General features: G+C 26.8%; 2 protein-coding genes across 4 annotated transcripts in view; one reads left to right on the top strand and one right to left on the bottom strand.

Moving 5' to 3' along the window:
* The window catches only part of LOC107448191 (girdin), a 36,626-nt gene extending 12,787 nt beyond the window's left edge, over positions 1–23,839 (bottom strand). Inside the window, exons 1-17 of one of the 3 annotated variants that reach the window (XM_043039544.2) lie at positions 23,477–23,839; positions 22,601–22,689; positions 22,291–22,396; positions 21,109–21,178; positions 20,118–20,260; positions 17,007–17,147; positions 15,964–16,112; positions 14,494–14,575; positions 13,533–13,604; positions 13,360–13,446; positions 11,130–11,276; positions 10,363–10,498; positions 9,117–9,253; positions 4,784–4,954; positions 3,334–3,636; positions 2,534–2,722; positions 412–536 (exon numbers count right to left, since the gene is read on the bottom strand). In XM_043039544.2, coding sequence (XP_042895478.1) covers positions 412–536; positions 2,534–2,722; positions 3,334–3,636; positions 4,784–4,954; positions 9,117–9,253; positions 10,363–10,498; positions 11,130–11,276; positions 13,360–13,446; positions 13,533–13,604; positions 14,494–14,575; positions 15,964–16,112; positions 17,007–17,147; positions 20,118–20,260; positions 21,109–21,178; positions 22,291–22,396; positions 22,601–22,689; positions 23,477–23,536 — 2,207 coding nt within the window. In that variant the 5' untranslated portion in view covers positions 23,537–23,839. Of the gene's footprint in view, positions 1–411; positions 537–2,533; positions 2,723–3,333; positions 3,637–4,783; positions 4,955–9,116; positions 9,254–10,362; positions 10,499–11,129; positions 11,277–13,359; positions 13,447–13,532; positions 13,605–14,493; positions 14,576–15,197; positions 15,280–15,963; positions 16,113–17,006; positions 17,148–20,117; positions 20,261–21,108; positions 21,179–22,290; positions 22,397–22,600; positions 22,690–23,476 lie in introns of all 3 variants that reach the window. The other 2 variants (XM_043039545.2, XM_071185464.1) reach the window with 2 other exon arrangements.
* A 283-nt stretch (positions 23,840–24,122) lies between these two features.
* LOC107448178 (RNA pseudouridylate synthase domain-containing protein 1) lies at positions 24,123–26,593 on the top strand. The gene has a single exon (XM_016063294.3). The coding sequence runs from the start codon at positions 25,011–25,013 to the stop codon at positions 25,866–25,868; it is 858 nt and encodes a 285-aa protein (XP_015918780.1). The 5' UTR covers positions 24,123–25,010; the 3' UTR covers positions 25,869–26,593.
* Positions 26,594–27,045: the final 452 nt, after the last annotated feature.

The raw sequence follows: 27,045 nt of genomic DNA, 5'->3' as shown, positions 1-27,045 counted from the left end.
CTAGTCTGGGTAGTAAAAGTGGAATTGTGCATAATGCTAACCATAACAGGCTGTTGTGGGTATGCTTTTAAGAATCAATCAGATTCGATCTTCAGCAGTGGCTCAAAGCCCATCAAGCTTTAGCTGGTTGGGTATCAGCTAGTCAGGGTAGTAAAAGTGGCATTGTGCATAATGCTAACCACAACAGGGTGTTGTGGGTATGCTTTTAGAAATCAATAAATTAGTTTTGATTGATTATCTAAGGTATATTGGATCTAACGAATTAAAAATTATTAGGCTTTCAAAATCAGAATTATTAAGTTTTTAGATAGTATTGGCATAGTTGTAACATGACAAGAAGAAAGCACGAAAAAACCACAATCTATGAACAAATAAATATTTCAATCGTTCATAACAGAATTAAATAATTACTTTTGTGAATTTTCGATTTGACAGGAGAATATTTCTGCAGGTGAGTTTTTGATTTCAAACTCAGTTCTCAACTTTTGCACTTCAGTATTTAATCGTTGATTTGCAATTTTTTCAGACACTAAATCCTAAAAAGAAATTTAAAATTAAACGCATACTTCAATATGCAACAAAAAAATTTCCTTCACATAAAAATTATAATTAGGAGACTGAAATACTTTTATAAAAATTATCCAATTTGAATCTTAAACTAAAACAATGTGATAAAAATATTAAAAAAATTCAATTGGATGAGAGTAAACAATGCATTAATAGAAAATTTTAATCAAATGTGTACAACTGGTAAATTCTAATTAGTTTATTAGTTAATCAGGCATGTATAACTGTAATGAAAAGATAAAACAAAGAAAATATTGCTTTATAATTTCTTAATATTATTATACATTGTAGTAGAGAGGACATTAAATGATTTGTAACTTCTTAAGAATTTAATATTTTAGGAAAGTAAATAAATCTAAAAGCACATTTGTAAATAAGAAATACATAAAAATCTAAACACACTTTTCAAACAACAAAATCAAGTGACAATTCTTGATATACTTTTGCATTATAGATTCATAAACAAGTTCAGCTTAAGTGTTTTCCTGACTGTCTTTGCCTGACATGGGTTTGTTAACAGAACAAACTTTTAGGCTCATGATAAAGTTCTTGTTTATTTTCTTATTACTTTCAAACTAAACAGAAATACTTCGTAGTTCCGTAACAGTATTAATGGTACAAAATTTCACTATTTGAAAAAAAAGATTATCTTAAATAATGTATCTTGCATCTCTACAATTTTTGGTCTTTATGTGGCAAATAAAATCTCTTGCAGGCTTGATATAAAAATTCTTATCAACAAATTATCAGAGCAAATTCATCATCTTATCTCAAATTAAGTCTTCAGGCTTAGACCTCTAAAAATAAGCACAGCCTCATCTCTAGTGTGTTAGCATAAACTGGGTCAGTTCTAAGAATTTTCAATAACTATACCTTAACTATAACTAATGATTATACCACCTTAATAGAACTTATACCATTACTGCAAACTTGTAAGAAAGAAAAATAGAACACAAAGAATGACAAGCCAATCAGGGGTTATTATAACACAAAGTGGAAAACAAAATATCGATATCAAAATATCAATTTATAAACAATACAAGTTTCATATTTAAAATTTTTGGAGGGAGTCAACAGTTTTAATTAAATTACTTAGTGAAGAATATCACACCTTTATAGTAACTAATTCAAGAAAAACCTATTTCTTACAAGAATAGCGATATCAGATTTTAAAATTACTTGAATATGAATTGCCATGTTCGATTTTAAACACGTGAAAATACAAATTATGATATTGAATTTCTGAATCACGTAAATACGAATCACAATACATAATTTTTAGGTCGTGTAAATACAAATCACTTATAAATACAAAAATAGAAGCCTGATATTACAACTGTGTGAATATGTATCGCAAAATTGGATTTTAAAATTGTGTAAATACAAATTGCAACATTGGATGTTAAACTCACATTAATACGAATTACGATATTCAGTTTTAAAAACACATAAATACAAATCGCGATATTGGATTTTTTAATCGCTTGAATAAGAACTGTGATATTAGCAGATACCGGCGCAGTTCCCAATATTCAAAATGGTGAATATAAGCTAAATCAAAGAAATCGAATTGGCAGAGAATCACATGCATATAAATGTCTAATTAAAGAGATTTAGCAAAAGTTTAATGATTTCATTGGATTATAAGATTTTGATTTGGGGAAGTCCGCTAACCCACGGCCTTGAGATATGCGGAATTCTCTGATATTCATGGAAAAATCACATGCCCTGCTTTTAGTTTTAAGACATGCCCAGGGTTGAAAGAAAATCGGCACAAGGAGTGAAAAGGCGCTAGCATACTGAAAAATCAGAACATTTTGATCTCAAAATGTATTTTCAGAACAAGGCAAAAAAATCGTAACAAATGGGATTTAATTGGAACAGTTGGTAGCTATGTTATGCTCTAAATATGCAAGAAAAAAATTTAAAAATTTGTTTTCATTTTGAAATAATACTAGAGACATACTTGTCTGAGAGCTTCCAAGGATTTTTTATCTACAGCAGTTTGTTGAGTTAGATCTTTGTTTTCTCTTTCTAATTCTTTGAACTTGGTTGCTACTTGATTCAGATTTTCAACCTCTTTTACAAAATGTTTATTTTCTCTGTCTAAGTATGCAGCACGGGAAGCAAATTCTTCAATTTTTAAATCTTTTGACTGAAATGTAAGGAGATGTAATAAAAGATTGTGAAACTAAACAAAATCATTTACTTTATACAAACAAAGAGCAGTAGATGAAAAATAGATTTTTGTTAAAAAAAACCACATGATTTTATTTGCTTTTAATTAAATTCAGAATTATCAGTAACTGTCTGTATTTTTAAAAGCAAGATGAAAAAAATTTAATTAAAAAGATTTAAATATTTAATCATTAAATTTTAATATATATATATATATAAAACATTTACTGAATTAGTAAAGTCAAAACTGTGTTTGACAATGAAATAAAAGATTATTAAAATAAAAAAATTATTTACTTTACACAAACACAGTAGTTGAATTTTTTTTTTTTTAAATTCATATGATTGTATTAAATTTTAATTAAATGTCACAGAATTATTAGTAACTAAACACATTTTTAAAGACAAAATGAAAAAGAGTTTTAAAAAATTTATACGTTTAATCATAAAATTTTAAGATATGAAAATAAAAATTTTATTAAACAAGTCAGAACCGAGTTTGACAATTTAGTTTTAATAAAAAATATTGGTGAAAAATTAAACATATTTAACACAAAGAAAAATTCTTAAAACAGCAATAATTATTACCTCAATTGCAGCTTTAAGACGGGCAGTTTCTTTTTCTAGTCCCTTCATTTCCTGTTCCAATCTATGATTTATGGTTTCTAAATTAGTAGTTTCTCGCTCCAGGTCATGATATTTTCTATCAGCAAGCTTTAAGCTTTCCACTATATTATTTAATTTTTGGTTTTCATTCTCAAGAGCCTGTATATCCTGTTGAAAATCATTTGATTTTTTCTGAGCTGTTTCTACCATTTTTTGAAGCTTCTGATTCTCATTATTAAGTGTAGTGATGTTGTGCTCCAACTGCTCACATTTAAGTATCTCAAACTGAAATTAAATGAATAAATTACATGGAGAAATTAGCACAGATCAGTTATCGTGAAACACTAGTTTTATTGCCAACATGTCTAGTTTCAGGTAGATAGATACTAACTTATATGGGAAGTAAAAGTGGTAATTGTTTTTGTCACAAAAATGAGGAGCCAAAATCTCCATAATCCTCCTAGCCTACAATGAGCTGCTGCGGGAAGATTTTAATTTTTACATGAAAAAATCTTTATGATTTATAATTTCAGAAGGAAATGAACTTAAACTAACTCAAATTGAATGTGAAAAGCCTAGTAAAAAAAATTATTTAAATCCAGATATAAAGAAACAAAATTTTTCTCAATTTTTCCTCATCTCTAAGCAAAATCGAAAACAATAAAATATATAGTGAAATTTCAAAAAACAAGAATTATAAAACAAATCTATCAATGTAATGATAATCTAGTAGATAAACATTTAATTTCATAGGCTTTTGCGGTTGTTATTAGTTAAAAAGCCTTTGAGAATATAATGATAAGCTATATTATTTTCATATGGGATATTTTACAGCAAACTGTTCCTTAGCATTGTTTCCAGATAAGTATATCACAAATTTCAGGAAATTTTTACTAGATACAATAACACAGAAATACCTTTTTGCTTACACAAAAATTTGCTGTGCTTGTCTACCAAAATGAATTATTTATCCTGAATAACTTAAAAATGCGGTTTATCATAATAGTTTAATAATAAAGACTATATTCCCCTAAAACCATCAATTATTTAGCAGTATGAATAAAAATTAATGCAAATCACAGCAAATCGAAACTCACAATTAATTGAAGCAAAACTAAATGGCTTGTATACTGGCTAGTTTAAATTAAATTGTCTTTATTTATGCTACAAAATGGCTGATTTATTTCTATATTTGTAATGCCAGGTTGAAATATCAATTTCGTTTTTTAATGTTTTAAAACTGCAGCATATTCTAAGAAGAAAAAGAACATGAGCGCAAATAAAAATTATAAAAATACAAATAAAAATGTTAGCATTTAAGCAACTTAGAAGAATCTACGAAAATTGTTGTATCAATATTTCGTTAATTCTAACAGAAGTGTGGACTAGAAACTTGAATGTCATATATATTATCTCATGTCAGTAAACTTACTTGCTGATCTTTCAGCTTCTGTTTTAAATCAGTAACTAATTTTTCGTAATCAACACACTGATTTTCCAGCGCTGTGAACTTCTTTGCAGATAATTTCAAATCTGAGATCTCTTTCTCTAAATTATTGTTCTTTTCCTTTAAAATCTTTTGTTCCTCTCGAAGGGTCCCAATCTGTGAAAAACATTGAAAAGAATCATAAACAGCTTTATTTTCAGGCAAGAGAATGGGGGAAAAAAGTCTGAAAGTACTAATATACTCAAATAAAAAAAAATTTTAAAAAATGCATGTGCAATTATTTCACACAAAAAGAAAACATTTAAATTATTTGCCAACATAATTGAATTTTTTTATTATTAGTGAAAGCAATACTATATTAAAATTGTCTTTAGGCCAATACAGATTGATTAAGGAAAATTTAAATACATCTAAAGCATTTTTTTTGTAGGCAAAGATATGTTTTTTAGTTGAAATTGTTTTTTATAACAAAATTTATTAAAGGCTTATGAAAATATTTTCAAGCATAATTTATACTGTTAACAAAAGAATATTTTTAAAACCAGTATAATTCTAAAAGAAAAAAAGAACCTATCAAATAAACTTATCTTTTTAACCTAATGAAAAAAAAAGTTTTGAAATTTTTATATAATAACAATTCAATAGGCCTGAAATCTGAGAATGACAGAAAAATGTACACTTTACTTGGAAATTACTTAATATTTAAGTAATAAAATTAAATAAAAAAAATTAAGTTAAAAAGGGAACTGTTTTAACACGGGAAATACTGTAAAATTATATATCGATATTACTGTACATGCAACAAAAATGTAAAAAAACAGAATATATTAATGTGCTCAAAAGTTTTTACTGGTCTCTAAATGTCACAACAATATTCTCTCTCAATGCAGCAGACCTAAAAAACTTAACAAGACTGTTTAAAATTACTGTCACATGAATGTTAGGATTATGACCCAGATTATAACACATATTTTGTGAATATACAAATAGCACAATTTCTGAAAATTTTATTACTTAGAAATAACATATTTTTAGCTAATCAAACTCTTCAGGGCTGTTGCAATGAAAGAAAATACAGTTTTCTTAAAATTCTATGGAAATGTCAAAATCATATTCTGACCTATCTGTACATTACACAAAAAATAACCTTTGATTTAATGATTAATTCTTCATCTACTAGAACTCAATTTTTGTTACTAGAGAGCCTAACCTTATATATAATTAATACAGACACTATTTCAAATGGCGAAATCAGATACAAAGATATACTTTTTTTCTGAATTAACAAATCTTTTTTTTCTGGATACGGGTTCTTAACCCTCAAGTCATGGAAAATATGGTCTCAACAGTTTAGACAAGAGAGCAGTCAAAAGTTCACCCTCCTTAATGCTAATCTCACATTTTGTGAAATATAAATACAAATCTTCGAAAGTATAAATACAAAATTTGAACAAAATTGGTTGACAAGTTTTTGAAAAATGAAAGTTTGAAACACAACCGTTTTAAATTTTAAATCTCAGAAGCTATTTGACTGATTTTCTTCAAAGTTTGTATCTTGTCATTTAAAATTATAGTTTAAAATAGTGTAAAAATTTGTTTACGGTACATTTCAATTTTTTTACTATTTTTAAATAAATTATTTAAAAACAATAAATGATTATTAAAATTTTGGATAAATGAATCTTTGGATAAGTGATTTTATATTTGATTTTGGATTAATGAATTTTATCGATCTTGTACTTTAAAATATTGTAAACACAAAATAATTAGCATATCTGAGGTTAGGCTTTCAAACCATCAAGATTGAGTCCTGGTACTTCAAAATCTAATCAATTACTAAAAAGGTTACTCAGCGTGCTTGCTTTTTTTTAGCAATACAAATAAACAATGGAATAATGCATGCATAACATGCAATTACTCTAAAATAAATGAGAACAAAATACAATAAAACTCATTAAATAAAAGGATTCTTGAAATTGGACTTAATTCATTGCAGATAATATTAATGTTACTTTGCTTTGTCATTTAAAAATTATGAAAAAGTAGAAGAAAGAAATATTCAGGGAAAGAACCTAATTAAAGATTCCAATTTCTTTTTCTAAATTAATAGGTGAAAAACAATTAAACAATTAGCAAGCTTTATCAGCTACAAAAAATTTCATCTGTAATACAAAATGTAATAAATAATAAATTGAAAATTTTCCTAACTACTAAATATAAGGAGATATTTCTTAAAAAAATTAAAAAAAATTGCTTGAAATAAAAAAAAATTTTAAAGTATATTTAAGAATGATTTATTATTTACATTATAGCATTCATTTTTATTATTTGCTTCATTATTTATTAAAGGAAAAAAGAAAGAGGATTGATGAATAAAAATAAAATAAGATCTACTAATTTTAGGAACCAAGATGCGACTAAGACTACTTTTATTACAACATCTATGAAAAAACATGAAAATTTTCAGAAAATTTACATTTTCTAAAGCTGTTTTGTTTTTCCAATTATTTATATCCAACTTGAATATATTATCCTCCAAATCTTTCATACATTCCTAAAAATCAAGAATATAAGTAATACCAGAAGGCAATCTGTAAATGCATAAAAGAAAGCAAGATAGCATAAATAAACATTGCATGAATGCGCAAATATCAAAGCATAAACAAATAACATAAAAGCTAATACACACTTTGCTTTTGCATATAAAGCTTAATATATTCGCAAGAGCAAGCTTTCAACATCTTTGTAAGTATCAAGATGAGTTTATTCTGATAGTGGCAATGTTTAATCCTTCAAGTGTAGAGCCTCTTGGGAAAATTGTACAAAATTGTCACATTATACACTTCATTCCTTATGAATAAATGAAAGAAACTGGCTTTTTGATACAGGAAAGCCACCAGTTGTAAGTTTGAGATGCTCAGAGGGCTAAAATCTCTTTTCAAATTACAGCGTTTATAAAATATTTTATATCATACACTTGGTATTCATCAAAATGTGAAATAAAATAGTTATCATCCCCCCCCCAAATAATAAATACCAAAACAACATTTTTTTAGCAATGTTTATTGCCTGTAAAACAAACAGCTTAAGCGAAATTAGTTTGAATTTTGTTTCTATTTTAAATTATCATTTTAACAACAGCATTAATAGACCTTTGAGGTACTTTAAGGCAGTTTCTAATATGTTTCCATCTTTTTCTAAGAGACATTAAATAATGTCATTCGTTGAAAAAAAAATTACATAAATATAGGTGGGAAAAAAACTTTAAAAAAAAAAATTAAATTTTTTAAATTAAATTGATCTGTATTATTGTTCGTTACTGTTTATCGATTTTTATTTTTGCTTCGATATTGAAAAAAAAAATCTTAACTGCATAAACACACATGTACTAGATAATCTATAAATGTAATTTCTTCAAAAACTTATGAAGATAGTAAAAGTCAACATATTTCGAGCACTTAAAAATAGGCGTCCATTCTCAAAACTAGCTAGATGTGTATGTGGAAAAGAAGAGAGATTTGAAGCGGCAATTGTGATGTTGGTAACAAAAAACTGGAAAATAAAGGCGAAAAACAAAACTAGAAAATTTGCAGTTGCTGGGAGTGAAACAGAAAATGTAAAACAGTTAATGGAAAATAGACAAGGAGAAAAAAACCCATGAAAACTATAGTGGATGAGATATGAAAGTCAGTGCAAAAGGCATGTCGTTAAGCAAAGGAATCAGCATTCCTAAGAATGAAAAAAGATTCCAAAACATCAAAATGAGAAGATGTGACAGAAGTGAGAGAATTTTGGCGTTGTCGAAATTAAATTGCTCAAGTTTTAAACAGCAGCAATAGATGATTATTGAATTTTTGATCACAGACATATTTATTGGGTTCCATTAATCAAAATGTTTAAGTGTCTCGTTTGTCTGATGCAGCCAAGTTTGCACTGACTAGGAATGTGGTATATGCCCCCAGCAATTTTCAATACTGATAGGATCTTTAAAGTACTTAAATTTAATTTTCTTAACAGGCCTGAAAATAAAATGACTTTCAATATAAATATTTAACCAGCAGTCATAAGAAATTGAGAACTATATTTTATAATAATTCAATTTATTTTCACTTTTAACCCATACCACCATAATTTGTACTTCTCAGAAGGTTTTTAAACACAACAATTAATTAATTAAAAAATACAGCTAACTTTTCAAAGGAATCACAAAAATGTGTTACATATCTAAAATTTAAAAAAAAATCATTTTGATGTTAGTTGACATTTGACAGTATTTTTTCATAAACTAAAATATGAAGAAAAATAATAAGATACTAACAGGATCAGTAACTTCAAACGATGGTGACCGATTCAAACTTTCAACCAACATATGCAGTCTTTTGTTTTCAAGCTCAAGCTGCAACACCCTACTTTGATTTTCTGTGTTCAATTGCTCCATGAGACTGTGATTTTCCACTGAATGAAAAGAATAATTTATGAAAAAATATTTTAAAATTTTAGTTTCCATTTCAATTTTATGCATAAACAAAATTAAATAGAGTAGAACAACAATTTAAAAAAGCACAAATAAAATAGTCAACCTAGATGGATGCATATTTTGGTTTTATAAATGTACCACATCTTTGGTTCTCAGACATAAGGTACAGTAGGTTAATATCTAGCTAATACAATCAAACAAGCTTTGCTGTAAAAGGTTAAACTACTTAATATTTAATATACAATTTATACAAACAAAAAAATTCTAGTTGAAATTTTATGCAAAACATAGATTAAATAAAATTAAAAAAAAGCTAACAGAAAACTGTTTGGTTTATAAGATAGGACAAAAGAAGGATGGTATTGTGGTATAAGTAATACAGAATTTGTTTGGAGAATTAAAAAAAATAATAATAAAAAAAAACATGCACACAACAGCAACAAGATGCACAGGTACATAAAATGTACTTGTGCATCTTTTTCACTAGGGGTCACGTAACAGAGTTAGATCCTCTAATCGCGCAACCACATTGAAAATGACCTGAAAACCTTAAAGATTAGAAATTGGAAGGGAGTTGCCATGGATAGGTGGAGCTGGCATTTGTCAGCTGTTGAAGCAGCCAAGGCCTACAAGGGGCTGTTGCACTGACAAAGAAGAAGCATCTTTTTCAGTCATTTTTGTAGTATATCTTATAAGTATTCTTTATCTAGAGCCCAACAGCTGTCTCTCCAAAGACAGACCAAGGTTATTTCTGTATGTCTTTTTGATCTGAGTTTATCTGTTGCAATAACCTTCTACAAGTTTATACTAATTGCTCAAAAAAAAAAAAATTTTTTTTATACTTTCCAACTAATTAGTTAGAAAGAAATCCTCCTTTTTCCCATAATAGCCTAAAAGGATATATATTTAGTTAGATGCGAATTCTCTGAATAAAAGACAAAGCAATCAAATACGGGATGTTTTCTTATCAGAATTACATTACTCAAATATGAAGAAGAAGAAAAATAGTTTAGTGGTCATATATTCAATACAAATCATTTTTCATTATAGGTAGAAGTATTTGAAATGATTTAAGTTTCCTACTTACGTGGAGAAGGAGTAAATGCCTGAGAAAGTTCACTCTGAAGCTGAACTAATTCTTCCATTGAAGCTTTTCGCTCAATGTGAAGTTGAGCATTTTCCTCAAGCAACTGTTGAATTTTCTCCCTGCCTGCATCTCTTTCCTACAGTTACGATACCCAAAAATTACATTCCCTTCATAAAACAACAATAAATGAGATAATAAAAGATATATGATAGATTAAGTGAGTTATGAAAACTGCACAACAGAGATATTAAAAGATATATGACAGATCAAGTGAGTTATGTAAACTGTACAACAGAGATAAAAGATATGATAGATTCAGTGAGTTATGCAAACTGCACAACAGAGATAATAAAAGATATATGATAGATTAAGTGAGTTATGCAAACTGTACAACAGAGATAAAAGATATGATAGATTCAGTGAGTTATCCAAACTGCACAACAGAGATAATAAAAGATATATGATAGATTAAGTGAGTTATGCAAACTGCATAACAGAGATATTAAAAGATATATGATAGATCAAGTGAGTTATGCAAACTGCACAACAGAGATAATAAAAGATATATGATAGATTAAGTGAGTTATGCAAACTACACAACAGAGAAAGAATAAGACTGATTCACTTTCCATTTTACAGATATTCTGTATCTGAGTTGGCACAGAAATATATGTAAAAAATCCTGTGAGTTTAAATTTTAGTAAGAAAAATAAGTAACTAAATAAAAAAATGGTATTAAAATTTAACCATGAAGATAAGATTCTTACTATATTCAATTCATTGATCTGTGAACAGTATTTTAAAATTTCGGCTTCCAATTCAACAACTTGCTCTGCTCGTTTTCTGCTAGCTTCCAACTGTTCTTCCAGCATAGACTTAGTCTCCACAAGAATTCTGTTGTCTTCTCTTAATTCCTAAATTTTAAAAGACAAAAATACAAAATGAATTCTCAAATAATAACTGTCATTAAAAACTAGTTCAACAAAAATTGTAAGAAAATTTCTTTACCATATAACAGTTTGTCTACAGTCATAATACTTAAACTGAATTCAAAGTATCAACAAAAAAGAAAAAAGGAAGAAAAAAAAGTAAATAAATCAATTTTTGCTGCTGTCAGTAGAGTTTTATATGAAAACAACATGTTTTCATATAAAACTGTGATGTGCACATGGGAATATAAAATATTTGTCTTTTGTAAAGTTCAGTTAAATCATAATCATGTGTTAAATATTTTATCCTTTTCAATGAGTAATGTGACATATTAGTTAAGAAAAATTTTTAATTTGCACAGGAGCAGAAAAGAGTTAATAACTCCTTTTTCAGAGCAAATCTGCATTTCTTACTAAACTATTTTAAACTTTTGTACAAATATTAAAAAAAAAATTCTTTAAACAGAAATATATTTTATAAATTAAAAAAAAAAACTAGAAATACAGTGAAACCTCCGTTAAGCGGACATTCATGGGACCAAAAAATTTGTCCGTTTATGAGAGTTGTCCGTTTACGGGAAGGGTACCCTAATAACGAAATTTAACACCGTAAATTGTTTTTAGAATATTCTCAAAGATGTAGAAATAATTAAATAATATCTACAAGGATACTGTAAATATCTACAAGAATATTTATTTAAACAATAAGAAAGATAAAAAAGAATATATAAAGAAGTTTGATATAAATACATAATTCTGGATGTAGCTACAGATAAATAAATATAATTTTCCTATTAGCATAGATACTCAAGTTAGACATATGATACCAAATAGGAGCGTACTGTCCTCAGTCCGTTTCAATTATTAGGTTCACATCCCCTTACACCTACTTATCATTTGATAGGGAACATGGTTAATACCTTCTTGGAAAATAAACCTCCCATGATTCACAGAAAAAAAAGTAATGCATACCTGTAAGTCATGAGGACCTATGGAGATGATTATTCACAATTGATCAGCTATCAAGTGTCTGAATAAATGTTTCATTTATATAAACACCTCAAAGATTATACTTCTGTTCTCTTTTTTTTACCCCAGTTGTGTTAAATACAGTCTTCAAATTGATAAGAAAATTAAAGAAATTTTCAATGGGGAAGAAGCATTGAGAGAAGTCATTTCAACTTGAGGGGTCTCATAACCTGTGTGGTCCAGATGAAAAGATCAAAAGATGCCGATGTCAGAATTATTTCAGGAGTGCAGTACCATTTTCTCTCCTTTCTTTACAAAGATAAGACAAGGTGACAGGAGAAAGATTGATTTTTCGGTGGTGAAATAGCCTAACAATATTTTTAGTTATGGATAAGGAAAAAAGTTTTATTTTCATGCTTTAAAAATGGTGAAAAGTTGAATTTTTTTTAGCTTGAAATTTATTAAGAAAAAGTAGTGTCCGGTTTATAGAGATAAAAAACAACGTTTCAGGACCAAAATGACTGTCCGCGTCCGGTTACGGGAGTGTCCGCTTTGCGGAGAACGTATGTAATGGTTTATTCATAGAAGATTCCCGGGAAATTAAAAATATGTCCGTATTGAGAGGCGTCCGTTTTGCAGGAGTGTCCATAACAGGAGGTTTCACTGTATATTAAAAATCTAAGTAGTATATGAAATTTTATACTCTTTTTATCAACAAAAAAAAAATTATAATTCTTTTTCTACAAAAACTAACTCACTAAAGCCAGAAACCAATCAGTTGAAATTTAAAGTATATTGATTCTAAAATTTATTTAGAAACTAAAATTACTGATCCATAATAATTTATTTAAATGCACGTAAAAACAAGGTTTCTGGCATTTTTTTTTTTTTTTTTTTATTNTCTTCTTTTTTTTTTTTTTTTTTTAATGAGACCAATATGATGAAAGCAATCAGTGATAATTGCACACTATCACTTTTGTACGGGGAACCTTATTCTTTAAGGATATTTGCAATCTGCAATAATTTATTGCCAATTTTCTGTCTGTTAAAAAAGTAATCAATTTTTAAAAAATGATCTAATTTATATTATTAAACATACCTCAACTCTTGACTTATAGAAATCAAGTTCATTCATCTTGTCCTTATACCTCTGTATCTCACTTTCTAACCGATCAACTTTGTGCACCTAAAATAAAAATTATTTTAATTATTTTATCAGGATATTATTAGTTACTAACATATATTCATAAAAAAATAATTAAAAAACCTTACCCGCTCCTTTAAGATGTCAATTTCATCTCTATAAGTTTTGGCTGTTCTAGCATCTTGAATTAATTCGAGGTTCTAACGAATGAAAGAAAAGTAACATAAAAATTAAGGTTGGTACAAAAGCTAAATTTTGATAAATTATTAAACTAATCATTAATAGATATATATAAATTCTAGAATGCAGAGAGTGATCCAGAATTCTTAAGTTATTTTGATAGAAAATACAGTTTCCGAATTAAAAATTGTGGATTTCTTTATTAACAGATAATCATTTAAAGCAACAGAGGCCATTTGCACATCTGCAGGCTCTATTGTTTTGTTGGTAAATAGGGACTATTTTATAAAAAATTCTGATGATTACTTTGTCAAAATGTGGCTGAATTTTATAGATACAGTGTTTAATTTCTTTCTGAAGAAATAGGCGGTAAAGGCCTTGACGTAAGTGTCAGACTTAAAAAATTAATAAAGCTCTACAACATTAAATCTCATGATGATTCTGAGATTTATTCATTCACTTTGCTCCACAGTGAGTGTATGTTTGTTTTTTTAATAGAGCTCTATTTTTCATAAGATCGAACTTTCAGCTCGCTCGATGCATATGTGAATTTTGGAAAACGTGTCAATGTTATTTAAAAAATAAAAAACTGATTATTAACTGAAATATTCAACTGTGTGATAGACAGAATTTCATACACACAAATCTATAGTTTTAAATCATATGACTAAAAATAAATAATTTCAATTCAGATTTGCAAAAATTATGCACAAATAAGTTGTATTCTGTATTTAAACTTAACACTAGGAAAATACTTTTAAAATTTAATTGCATGACTGTCAAATATTTTAAAGCACATTGAAATTTTCTAAACCACATTAAAAACATTGGTAAAAACACATAAAGACTAAATTATGTTTTATTAAACACAAATACAAGGTATAAAAACGTAATTTTGAAGTGTTATACCTCTTGGCGTAATTTGCATTGTATCTCTTTGGATTTTTCTAATTCTTCCCTCAGTTCAGTTATACCTTCATTCTTTTCTTCACTAAAAATCAAGAAAAATATTTATTTATGAAAATAAAAAATTAAAATTTTAATAAATCTCTGAATGACTGATTTAAAATTTGAAAAGATATCAACAAATGCAGGGGAATATTTGAAAAATATTCCTCTGCATTTGTTGTTCCCCTGCATTGTATTTTTGTAAAATGGGAGAAAATGAATAAAATAAATAAAAAAAATAGAAAAAATTTTTCATACTATATATGAAATTTAAAAAATAGGTACTTTTAATAATTATGTTTTATATATTTTATATGAATAAATATAATACTAAAAGAAATTTAATTCANAAACTGATTATTAAGTAAAATATTCAACTGCGCGATAGACAGAATTTCATACACACAAATCTATAGTTTTAAATTATATGACTAAAAATAAATAATTTCATTTCAGAATTGCAAAAATAAGTTGTATTCTATATTTAAATTTAACACTAGGAAAATACTTTTAAAGTTTAATTGCATGACTATCAAATATTTTAAAGCACACTGAAATGTTCTGAACCACATTAAAAACATTAGTAAAAACACAAAGACTAAATTATGTTTTAATACACACAAAAACAAAGCATAAAAACATAATATTGAAAAAAATTGTTATACCTCTTGGCGTAATTTGCATTGTATCTCTTTGGATTTTTCTAATTCTTCCCTTAGTTCAGTTATACCTTCATTCTTTTCTTCACTAAAAAGAAAAGAAAAATATTTATTAATGAAAATAAAAAATTGAAATTTTAATAAATCTCTAAATGACTGATTTAAAATTGGAAGATATAAACAAATATTGGGTAAAAAATATTTGCAAACATGAAAAATATTTGTAATTTTTGTAAAAGGAAGAAAAAGTCAAAAAAAAGTTCAAAAAGAAAAAAAATAGGAATTTTTTTTTACACTTTGTATGAAATTTAAAAAATAAATGTTTTTTTTTAATGATTTTGTTTTATAGATTATGTATTAATAAAGTTAACACCAAAGGAATTTTAATTCATTTTTAAATAAATCTAAACATTAATAACTGTGGTACAACATTTTAAAATTTTATAAGAGTAAATTAAAAAGAATACCCTCTAAACTTACTTAAATATTAACATTAAGTTGATATAATTGGAAAAAGTACAGAAGATAATTTTTAATTTTGCAATGGTTTTGAATAAAACATAATACGATAGTGGATACATTTATATATTATATTTTGTAAAAAGAGCAAAATTATTTCACCAAATGAAAAAATTAGTAAATAAATAAATAAGTATTGACTAGTGCTATCTTATAAAAGATCAAAAAAGACCATATAACATGTAATATTGAAATTTACTACTTATTTTTTAAAAAAGAAAAAATTATTAATAATAATAATTATGACACTTACACTTCTTGTTGAAGTTTCCTCAACCTTGCTTTAGCATCAGCCAATTCAACAATCATGTGGGACTTATCCAAATTAGAGGAACTTGATGGGCTTAGAGTGCTAGTTCCAGATGTGAAACACAAATTTTGAAGTGCAGATTGAATAACTCGCTAAAAAAAATAGGTTGTAATTAAAAGTATATTAAATTCTTTTTAAATAAATGTTTTTTGAAAAAGTATGACATATTTAAATATTCATTGTAAAAAAATATTTTTTAATAAAAGATGAGAATGAAGTAGTTTATTCGACGTAAAATGGCAAAATCTAATTTCAATTTTAACAATAGGAAAATGCTGAGTTCTCTCAAGAATGACACGGAAAAGTAAACTGGTCAACAAAGTCAAAATTTTTCACATGAAAATGCATCAATAACTTTTTTATCCCTAATTGATTTCAGAATTTTGCAGCTTGCCAAAATTCATAAAAGCTATTGCCGAATCAATCAACCAAAGAAAAAATCAATTTGTTTGAAAATTAAGATACAAAACATAGCTTTAAAATTGTTAATTACAAATACTTCAAAAGAGAGCAAAAAATAGTTTGTGTTATAACATGTAACAAATAACAAATTTGAAAATCAGAATACATAAATTAAATTCCTTTGGTAATTATTAAAAATATTAAAGAGATATATATTATAAAAGAAAAATTTTATTTTATCAATATAAGTGTTTCTAATTTTATCTTTAAAACAAATCTAATAATATCTACAAATATAAATTCTACTGTAATGTTATTAACCAATATCTGTGTACAACAGTACAGTCAGAATATTTAAATCAATATAAATTGCTTCAGAACTTTTTTATGCAAAAGAGTAGGTTAAAAATACAAATTTTATTGATGAAATTAAAATACTTTTGTTAAAGTTTTAAATATTTTAAACAATTCGACCTAAATATAAATAATTGTAAAATTTTTGGCAAATTTTTCATAAAAAAATAAATATAAAATAAAATAAAGAAAAATATTCAAAAGCAAGGAGGCTTTGTAAAATGAACTACCTGAGACAAATCATCTTTTTCTTTGACTAGACGACGAAGGTGCTGTACCAGCAAACTAAACATGTGTTCCTGATCATCAGGTGGGACTAATGCTAGTTCATTCCACTCATTTGTCCATATGGCTTCAGGATTATCTGTTACCTGAAACATTAATACATATTTATGATTTTTATCAATTAACCATATGATATAGGGTTTTGCATATATTGAACCAACAATAATAAGAAGCTCTCATTGTACTTAGGGTTTTGTTAGAACTTAACATGAATGTCCTCAAAATGAGTTAATGGGTAAGTTATAAATTTTAACTCAGATGTTGGAGCCGTAGTAGCGCAAGAGATAGAGCATTCATCTCTCAATGAGGAGACCCAGATTTTAATCCACCCGGTGTTCAGTTGATACGAATTCTACTCTCTTCATGCACTTTCTACAGTGCTGTGGTAAAATATCCTCAGTGGTCGCTGGATCATGGGTTAGAATCCTCAAGTCCTCTGGCTAACTGGAAATTTCTGTGGTGTTAATTTCCCTAAAGCAGAAAAGCAGACTTGTCCCATCAAAAAGTGAAGGCTAGTTTATCTCAATGCTTGATATCTTTCTTCTGGGTTCGATTCAAAATTACAAGACAGAGTTGAATAATGATAGTCACAAACTCAGAATAGCCCAACACCCGTCATAAAAAAATAAAACTAAGATGCTGATAATAAAAATTTATATAAATAAAATTATTTTTATTTGGTTATTAAATATAACAATAAGTATTTAAATATAACATTACAAAGCAAATTATAATAACAAATTTATTAGAATGCAGAGAGGAAAAAGATAGAAAATTAGAATCTTCATTTCTTACTGAAGCCTACTTTTCACAATTATTGAGAAAATAAAACTCCTTTACAAGCGTATTTTAAGCATTGAAAATAACAAATTCTCTTAAATAAAATAGTCGTTTATGCTTTGACACTTTGTATTTAAAATAGAAATTCAATATTGTGAATTCTTGTAACCTCCCCGAATTTTTTTCTGTTTCTCACTACATCCCAACCTTGCTACAGCAATAATCTTGTAAACAACAAAATGTGGAAGATGGTTTTTAGTCCTAAACAGGATAAAAATTAGTTTTTAAAAAAATTGATTGCCAACCATTTAGAGATAACTTGACTATCAACGCAAGGACTTGAATTTAAACAACCAAATGAAAATGTTTGCCATTCAAAATTTCATAATGCTGCAAAATCATGGGAAGTGCAAAAGAAAAAAACATCTATCGAAATTTTTATGGAATTGAAATATTTTATTAAATTTTCTATTTCATTTATTTATTTTTTACAAAAAATGTCAAATATGCTACATTTTTTAAATTTTTTTATTCGAAGTTGTTCTCTGTAGTTCAGAACATAATTGTCTTTGACTCCTTTGAAGAAAATTTCATCCTTCCAAAAAGAAGTCGAGGAGAAAAATTCCAGCTGTATCTCTGTTTATTACAATGCAGCAAAGGTTGTGGTTGAAATTGGTTACAATATGATATTCCTGACGATGGATGAGCTAATAACTTATTAACACAAAGCACAGCTGGAAAAAAAAGATGAAGTTTCTTTTCCTTATTTTTATAATTTAATTAATATTTAAGACATATCAGGAGACACGGCAGAGACTATAAGCTAATTCATAGATACTATGTTATTTTAATGTATACTACAACGATTGCACTGAACCAGTCACTCCACTATAGCAAGTAAAATTTGGATAGTTGGTTTAGAAAAAGCTACAAAGAAATTACTTAAACTATTATTTCCTTTGATATTACCACAAAATAATTTTGACACCATGAATTTCCTTCGAAGGAAGGACGTGAGCCTCTACACTCTTTTCCTAATTAAATTTCTTTTCTTTTATAATCTGCGAAACTTTCTTTTCAAAGAATACAATTAATTTATCAATTATACTTATCTTGCTTGAAAATTTTATTTACTCCTTTGTGAAAAGTCAGTCCCTTTGTATGATTTATTTTTGAGTTAAAACATATAGTTTTTACAGCTATCATGACAAATAATATTTATCAAAAATGGCGGCCCTGAACCAGATTATTATTTGCAGGACACTTTTCACATATGCATGTTAAATTTAAATGTACTTTTATGTATATATTAATATACAAAAAGGTTGCATTATCATCAATTTTCAGGTTAAACCCTTATTCATCTGAAAGAAAATTGGGTTGAACAACTGGTATCAGTTCTAATAATTAGAAAAAAAAATGTTTTAATTTAATTTGTTACCCGACAGCACAAGAACTCGGCTTCCAAGGCTAATTTTGATAGAACTATTTCTGACCAATCATAAAGAAGATATTCTGAGGTATAATGGCAGTGTGGGGAGAACCGAGGTAGATAGGATCAAAATTACCTTAAAAATATAGGTAGATAGGATATTTTGATAGAGATAGATAGGATATTTTGATAGAACTATTTCTGACCAATCATAAAGAAGATATTCTGAGGTATAATGGCAGTGTGGGGAGAACCGAGGTAGATAGGAAGATAAAAATTGGTTATATGTTAAAAACAATAATGTAATCTGTGACAATGTTATGTAAATAATACATGGATTGAACAATGAGATACCAGTTTTTAAGTAAGAGGTGTAAATATTCCCTTTTATACCAGACCACAAGATTCGTTATACTGAATGTCAACTGTATATATATTCAAGCTACAATTGACTAAAACATTTGGAAATGAAAACTTTATAAAAATAATTTATGGATTATTTTAAATAAACTAAGATGGTAAAATTCGTTAATAAATACGTAAAATATATAATTTCTTGACATCAAATTAGTTACTTTTTCTGCTATAACTAAATCAAATAAAGCAGATTATTAAAAAAAAAACTTAAGAAAAAAAAAAAAGAAACCTTAATAAAAATTAAATATATTAAATATTTAAATCTTATATATAAATATTATATTGGAAAACATGTCTCATTTCAACCTAAGCACGAGTGTAAATATTTCACAAATCCGATATTTAACCAATTAACACTGACATAAATAACTGCAGAGGAAAAAAAAAGAAAAAGATATTGTTTAGAAAATGAAAACTTTTTACTTACTTTCTGAATGTAATCTACAATTTTATGCTGAATTTCCAAATCCAGAGATTTTATTATTTCAATGAAATGCTCTTTTCTTTCACACTGGACAGCACATCCAAGTATTAATAACAACAAAACTTCCATCTCATTGACACTAGATTCTTTAAAAAAAAATAGAGAGAGAAAAATTAAAAGCTAATTAAAATTTTATTTTGTACACGAATAAAAACAGCTGTTAGAGCCATAAGTAGTGGGCACATAAAATTATTACATACTACCTAAGACTTTACAAAAAATATTAGTATGCACATAAAAATATTAAATCTCTAATTTTCGGCACTCTACTTAGTCAGTGTCATCAATTGTAATCAAGAATGAAATTTAATATTTATTCTTTGTGAGTAAACATCACTAATTATTTTTTATTGTGAGTAAACACCACTAACTATTTTTTAATGTTCTATAGCTCAGGGGATAGAGCATTCGCTTTCTAATCAGGTGAACCGGGTTCGAATCCCAGCAATGGTTCATCAATACGAATTCCGCACCCGGCTTGCACAGACCACAGTGCTGAAGTAAAATATTCTTAATGGTAGACGGATCGTAGGTTAGAGTTCCTTTACCATTAGGTAAATTATGGGAAGTTTTCTTCTCCATGTAGCAAAAAAAGGGGGTTAGTTTCATCAAAAAGTTCTACATGAAGGCAAACTTCTCTCAATATTTGATCGAGGAGTTCCCTTGTCATCCGGATTGAGTTCAAAATTACAAAACATTAGTAGTCGTAAACCCAAAATCGGGTTGGCTGTTCAACAACAGTTATAAAATAAAATAATGTTCAATAGCCATTTCAGGACAGTCTTCAGTTGAAGCATTTCTACTTTATAAAGTTAATGAAATTTTTAGACTGAAATTGCAAATTCTTCAAAAAAATAATAGCAAGCTTATTCTTATACCATTAAATACTGTAAATTGATATAAAAATTAATGGAATGTATAGACTTTTACTCACTATCATCATGCAGCTTAGCTAATGTTAATATATCTGGAATTTTTATTAACAACAGTTGCCCCAAAACATCCTAAAAAGAAAATTACACAGTTAAAAATTTAGCTAAAATCTAAACACAAAAAAGACAATAATCAGTATTATTAAATTATATAGTCTTTTTTTATGTAACTGTTTTAAAAAGTTTTATTTAAAATAAAATTACAATGTACCGTAGCAAAATTTCTTCTTACTTTCAAAGTTAATACAAATATATCTTAAAAATACAAGGAATAGAAAAGCACGGTGGTAAATTTTGTTCATTTTTATTAATAAAATAAATATACTGAGAATACAGAGAATAATCATTAAAAAAATGTCTTTATTTCTTAGTAAAAATAATTTCTTTAATTTTTGAAAATATTTTCCACAGGGCAATACTTTTTAGTAATTTTGCATTCATTGTATTATTAATATTACATTAGCTTCATTCTTAAATTTAAGCAATGACTATCTTCCTGGTAACATGTGAATTATACAAAAGCATTTATGATAGTTTTTTTTTTCCTCATCCACTTCTAATTTTTTAAGACACATGCCATTTCAAGGAAATATTAAATGTTAATAAACGGAATGAAAGATCCAGGTTTCACAAAACTTGCAAAATTTAAAAGAAATTTTTTTTTTAACCAATTAAAACATGTGATTTAAAGTGAAAAAGAAATTTTCCTTTACATGATTTGTATTTCATTAGTTAACTAAAGAGAGGTTTTAGCATTTTTCTACAACTCCTTGTAATTAATTTTCATAATTAAGACAACTCAGATCCAGATCATTAAAATTTAAAGTTAACTACAAAAAAAAATTTTACTTTTAATAATAATTTAGACAATCAATTAAAAAAAAACACATTTTTAAATTCATGCCAATACCTATGTTTAAAAATTTTAAACAACAAAATCATGACAAAACAAACTTAAGGACAGTAAAAAGTATAAATCAAACATATATATATGTAAACAATAAATTAATACTTAAATTCTTGTCAAATAAAAATGTATTACATTTCATAAGAAAAACAATACAGTTAATCATATTGTTCCTGATAAGGCAAAGACAGGGAATGTACAGAATCTTCAATCAGAGACTGATAATTTAACTCTATAATTACTTTTCAATGAATATTATGAAAATAATTAACCATACTTCATAGAATGCTTTAATATTATGCAGCAGAATGTCCAAATTCCGTATTCTAGTAGCAAGATCATCAGTTGAAGAACTAACTCCATGGTAAGGAGGATGTGGATCTCTAGAAGTTAAAATTTAGAGTAAGTAAATGTAAGTAACATCACATTATAAATTCAATGTTTTTTTTTTATTTAAAAGAATACATTAAGCAAATTTAATACAATGAAATTATAAGTCATAAGAAAAGTAAAGAAACAAATTAATGATAATATAAAAACAAATATTAAATAACATAACTATAACATTAAAAAAAGTAAATACTCACATTTCTAGCCACAAATTATACAGAAAAATCCCATCACAAAGACACCGGTATTCCAATGTCTTTTTTTCCTCATCTTGGAATGTTTTAGCCTAAAATATAAAGCTCAAGATTAACAAGCGATAATCTTAAATAAAGAAGTATTTACAACTTACTTTTATTTTATGGGTAGAAAAAAGCAAGCACAAAAATTTATGTTTTTGAACAATAATCCAATATGCTAATGCCAGAAGATTTTAATCAACTTTTCTTTAGAAAACTAACTAAAATGAAAAGTATTTTTGATTTGTTAATCTATAATTTATTAAAGTTGAAATTTTTTTTGTAAACAATTTATATGATTAAATTTCTGTTTGTTAAGTAGATAAAAAAAATTGAAGAGTCTTTTACCTAATGTCCTTTATATATTATATTTATTTTCTGGAGAGATTCATATAAGAACAAATTTTAAAAATATTTTCGGAATATATACAGAATTACATGATACATAATACAATGCAAATAAAGAATCACATTAAGGAATAGGCTGAAAAATAATACATTTCAAATAACTTTAAAAATAAATAAGCTTATGCATAATAATATTTGGGAAGATGTATAATCTCAAAAGATGCGTAAATTTATTCTTGACTCAACACTTTCAATATAAAAACATCACTAGTTTCAGGTTAAGGCCATATCTACCTGAGGAATACGATTTTCTATTATTTCAGAATTATTAAAGTTTGGATGATAAAACTTTTTTACAAATTACGAAACAAAACATTTATTTTAGCACAAGAAAGACTATAATATCATCCGTTATAAGCTTACCTCAACAAACTAAAGTATTGCACCAATTTTTTCAAAATCAATTTTATTTAATTAAATTTTACTCACCCATGAAACTAGTGGGCTTTGCATGAAAGTTCCCACAGCAGAAAGCGTTCCTGATGACATTTTTAGTCATTGCTTTTCTTTATTTAAAGGTAAATGAAATTGTTTTATTGGTGTCATAGTAAGTGACATTTGTCACGCAAGGGAATTTTAAACAAAAGAAGGTGTAAATACCAATCTAAATAGTGTTATATTGAAATAATTTAGCCTCTAAAGCTTTTTAATATTATTAAACGATGTTTAAGCCAATTGATGAAGCAAAACTAAATAGAATTCAAACAATATCTAATAAAACTTATAAATAATATTTTGACGTGAAGGACCCACAGTCAACAACAACACATCAACAAAAAACGATTGAAGAACGATACAACAGCAATTTAAATATCGATAATTTTAACATTTTGATAATTTTAAATTTTACCAATAAATTCAATATTGAATCTCTTTATTAATAAAATATTACTCTTGATCTAAAATATTTTATGTTTTCAAGATTTTAGATCTGAATTATGATTGTGTGAAAAATTTGGGTGTTCATTATGTTGATAAATTGAAATAATTTAATGAAGCTTTTCTGCTTTCGCTATGTCACAATACTACCCAGAAATAAGCAGCTAAATACGTACTAAATAAACAATAACGTTTTGAAGGTATGTAATAGTTGGCGTTTATTCCAATTTTTTAAACAATAAATTGTAAAGTTTAATTGTATGTAAGAATAAACAATAAAATTTTTAAGATTTGTAATAGTTTGCATTATTTGATATGATATGTATGCTAATTTGATTTGATATTTATTGAATTCTTATACAAAATCAATCTATTATTTTGTTTAATTTATTTCATCAACTATCTTACTTTATTTTAAAAGAAATTAAATTTTAAAAAAAAAACGTTCACATTTTCAAAGGATGTGTCTGGTAGTTTGAAAAAATTAAAATTGATTTTAATTCTTTGTTAATCTAATACAAAAAGTTAATCAAATAAACGCAACCTAATATAATTGGTCGATGTAATGTATGTCAGTACAAAATTAATATATAAACAATTATAGTTCTTTTTAAAGTAAGGTTACGGGGAATTTTCCCTATCGAATTCTTAACCGTAAAATTTACTAAGTTTTGAAAACAACGGCCAGCAGCAACAAAGAAAGTTACAAAAAAAGAAGAAAAAAATCACATAAATGCCACAAATATTTATTTAAATTTTTGCCATTAACAAATACTTTTTGGCTCCTTGAGGAGGGAAGTTGATATAAACAGCTACAGATACGCAATATGTTTAGACTAATTTTTTTATTCAAAACTTTAGTTTAGTAATATGATGTTGTGAATATATATTTTTTTAATTTCATTGTACCAAGGTATTAGAAAATAGCTTTAACAGATAATATTAGGTAAAATATTATTTTTAAATTGGTTTGCTCATAGGTTTTAAATTATATTGAATTTTTATTTTCAGGCAAATTTGTAACACATGCTGTTGTACTTTTAATTGCTGAAGACTGAAGTAAAAAATAAAAGAAAAAAAATTGATGCGAAGAATTAATATAAAACTAAAGTGGTTTGCTTCTCATTTTTTCAAACGTTTTGTGATGGGTTGTACACCACCTACTGTGAATGATTTATGCGTTCTACATTTAAGTGACAATTTTTTAGTTATAAACAAACAATGTGATATTGCAATTAATTCAGACTCAGCTGAAGATCATCCTATTACTGTAGCATCTCAGCTAAATCATAAATTTCCAAATCTTGCAGACCCTAGCATAATGTTTGGCTTTAGATTCTGTCATCGTCTAGATTTTTCAACAAGTGGTGTTCTTTGTTTAGCTTTAAACAAGCTTGCAGCTAAGGAATGCATGTTGGCAATGAATTCTCGACGAGTATCCAAGTACTACCTAGCTTTAGTTCATGGTCATATTCAAGAAAATTCAATACAATTTGACAAGCCAATTGGTTTTGATTCCAGGCCAGAACATACTCATAAAATGTGTGTGGCAGACAAAGACTATTGCATTCAGCCACGTAAGGCTACTTCTAAACTCATTGTACTCCAAAGGGGTACATATAATGAGAAACCAGCAACTAAAGTGATTTTTCAATTAGTAACTGGCCGACGTCATCAGCTTCGAGTTCACTCTCATGAAATTGGACATACGATTGTCGGAGATTTCACTTACAGCGACAGAAAAGATATTCTACCATATAGAATGTTTTTACATTCCTACCGTATTGTTGTACCTACTAATCTGGAATTGTTGGATATTACGACTGATGATCCTTTTACAGAGGATAATCCTAAAAATAAATGGTGTTCATTGGAGACGGCATATGAATTAAATAATAATGTTTATGACTTGTTTAAGTCTTTGAATTTTCACCATTGTTAATGTTTACTTCAGTATCATTTATTAAAAATTATTGGTGCTATTTGTAGATATCTTATATACAAATAAAATAAATTTATGTTTGCATTGTATATAGTATACTTATAAATGTAATTTGATTTGTTGATAAGTAATCTAAAACTATAAATATTTACTATTATTCCCTAGGGCAGAATTTTTTCCAGCTTTCTGCGACAATTGTCTCGAGTTTTAAAACCTTTCTGAGAGATATTTAATGTGGGCAAATATATATGTTACTGATTTAAAGTTACAGAAGCGCTTTCTGTTTGCAAAAAAAGTCTTCATGTATAGAACAGAACAGTATATATTTTTTTACTTATAAATGTAAGAAATGTTTTTTTAAATCTAAATATTCGGAAATTATTTTTCTTAATGACAATCTGAAATTCTGGCTAAAGCTAATCATTGCAGAATATTTTTATCCTCAGAAGAAGTAGGGGAAAAAAATCTAGAGCTTTTTATTTTTCTACCTCCGATATGCGAGAAAGGCATTTTTCGATTATGATTCTGCAGAAAGGGGTAGGGGAAGTCTGTGGGTGAAAAATATTTCGAAAAACTCCGCAGATTTGAAAAAAAAAACTTCTTTGCTTGCCAAATAAAATATCTTTCTGTAGGAACTCTGTAATGGTCTGGGACAATATCGCTATGTCACCATGGCGCTATTAATACATTGATCAGCAATTATAAAATAATTTATTATTAGCAAATATTAAAAGAAAATATTTTTTGGTTATTAAGAATACGTTGATTAAGAATCGTGCGGTGAAACAGATCACAGCACTCATAATATAACCTTTCTGATGTGAAAGCAATTTTGTTTTTAAACATAATTGACATTGTTTCTTTTTAGCTAACAGCATTACATTGTATTTGTTGGTGCTGTGCTTTCTTTTGTTTACTTCCCTAAAAATGCTAAGTATCAGTATAAGTATCCTAATTCTGTTTCTATTTATCTGAAATAATGTGGAGTTTCATTCATATTTTTTTTAAATCTTTTTTTAAATAAATTTTTCAAACTAATAAAAATTTAACCTAACAACAAGCTTCATTACAATAGAGCTAACTAGAAGTTATAACTATCAAAGGATTACATCCTTGATTAGTCTTGTAGAATTTACTATAAAAGTAAAATGGATGTGTAGATGACGTATTAATGGAT

The sequence above is a fragment of the Parasteatoda tepidariorum genome, chromosome 9, assembly GCF_043381705.1.
Source record: "Parasteatoda tepidariorum isolate YZ-2023 chromosome 9, CAS_Ptep_4.0, whole genome shotgun sequence".
Lineage (NCBI taxonomy): Eukaryota > Metazoa > Arthropoda > Arachnida > Araneae > Theridiidae > Parasteatoda > Parasteatoda tepidariorum.
The sequence above is the reverse complement of the archived record's forward strand: the minus strand, read 5'-3'. Positions and strand labels throughout refer to the sequence as shown.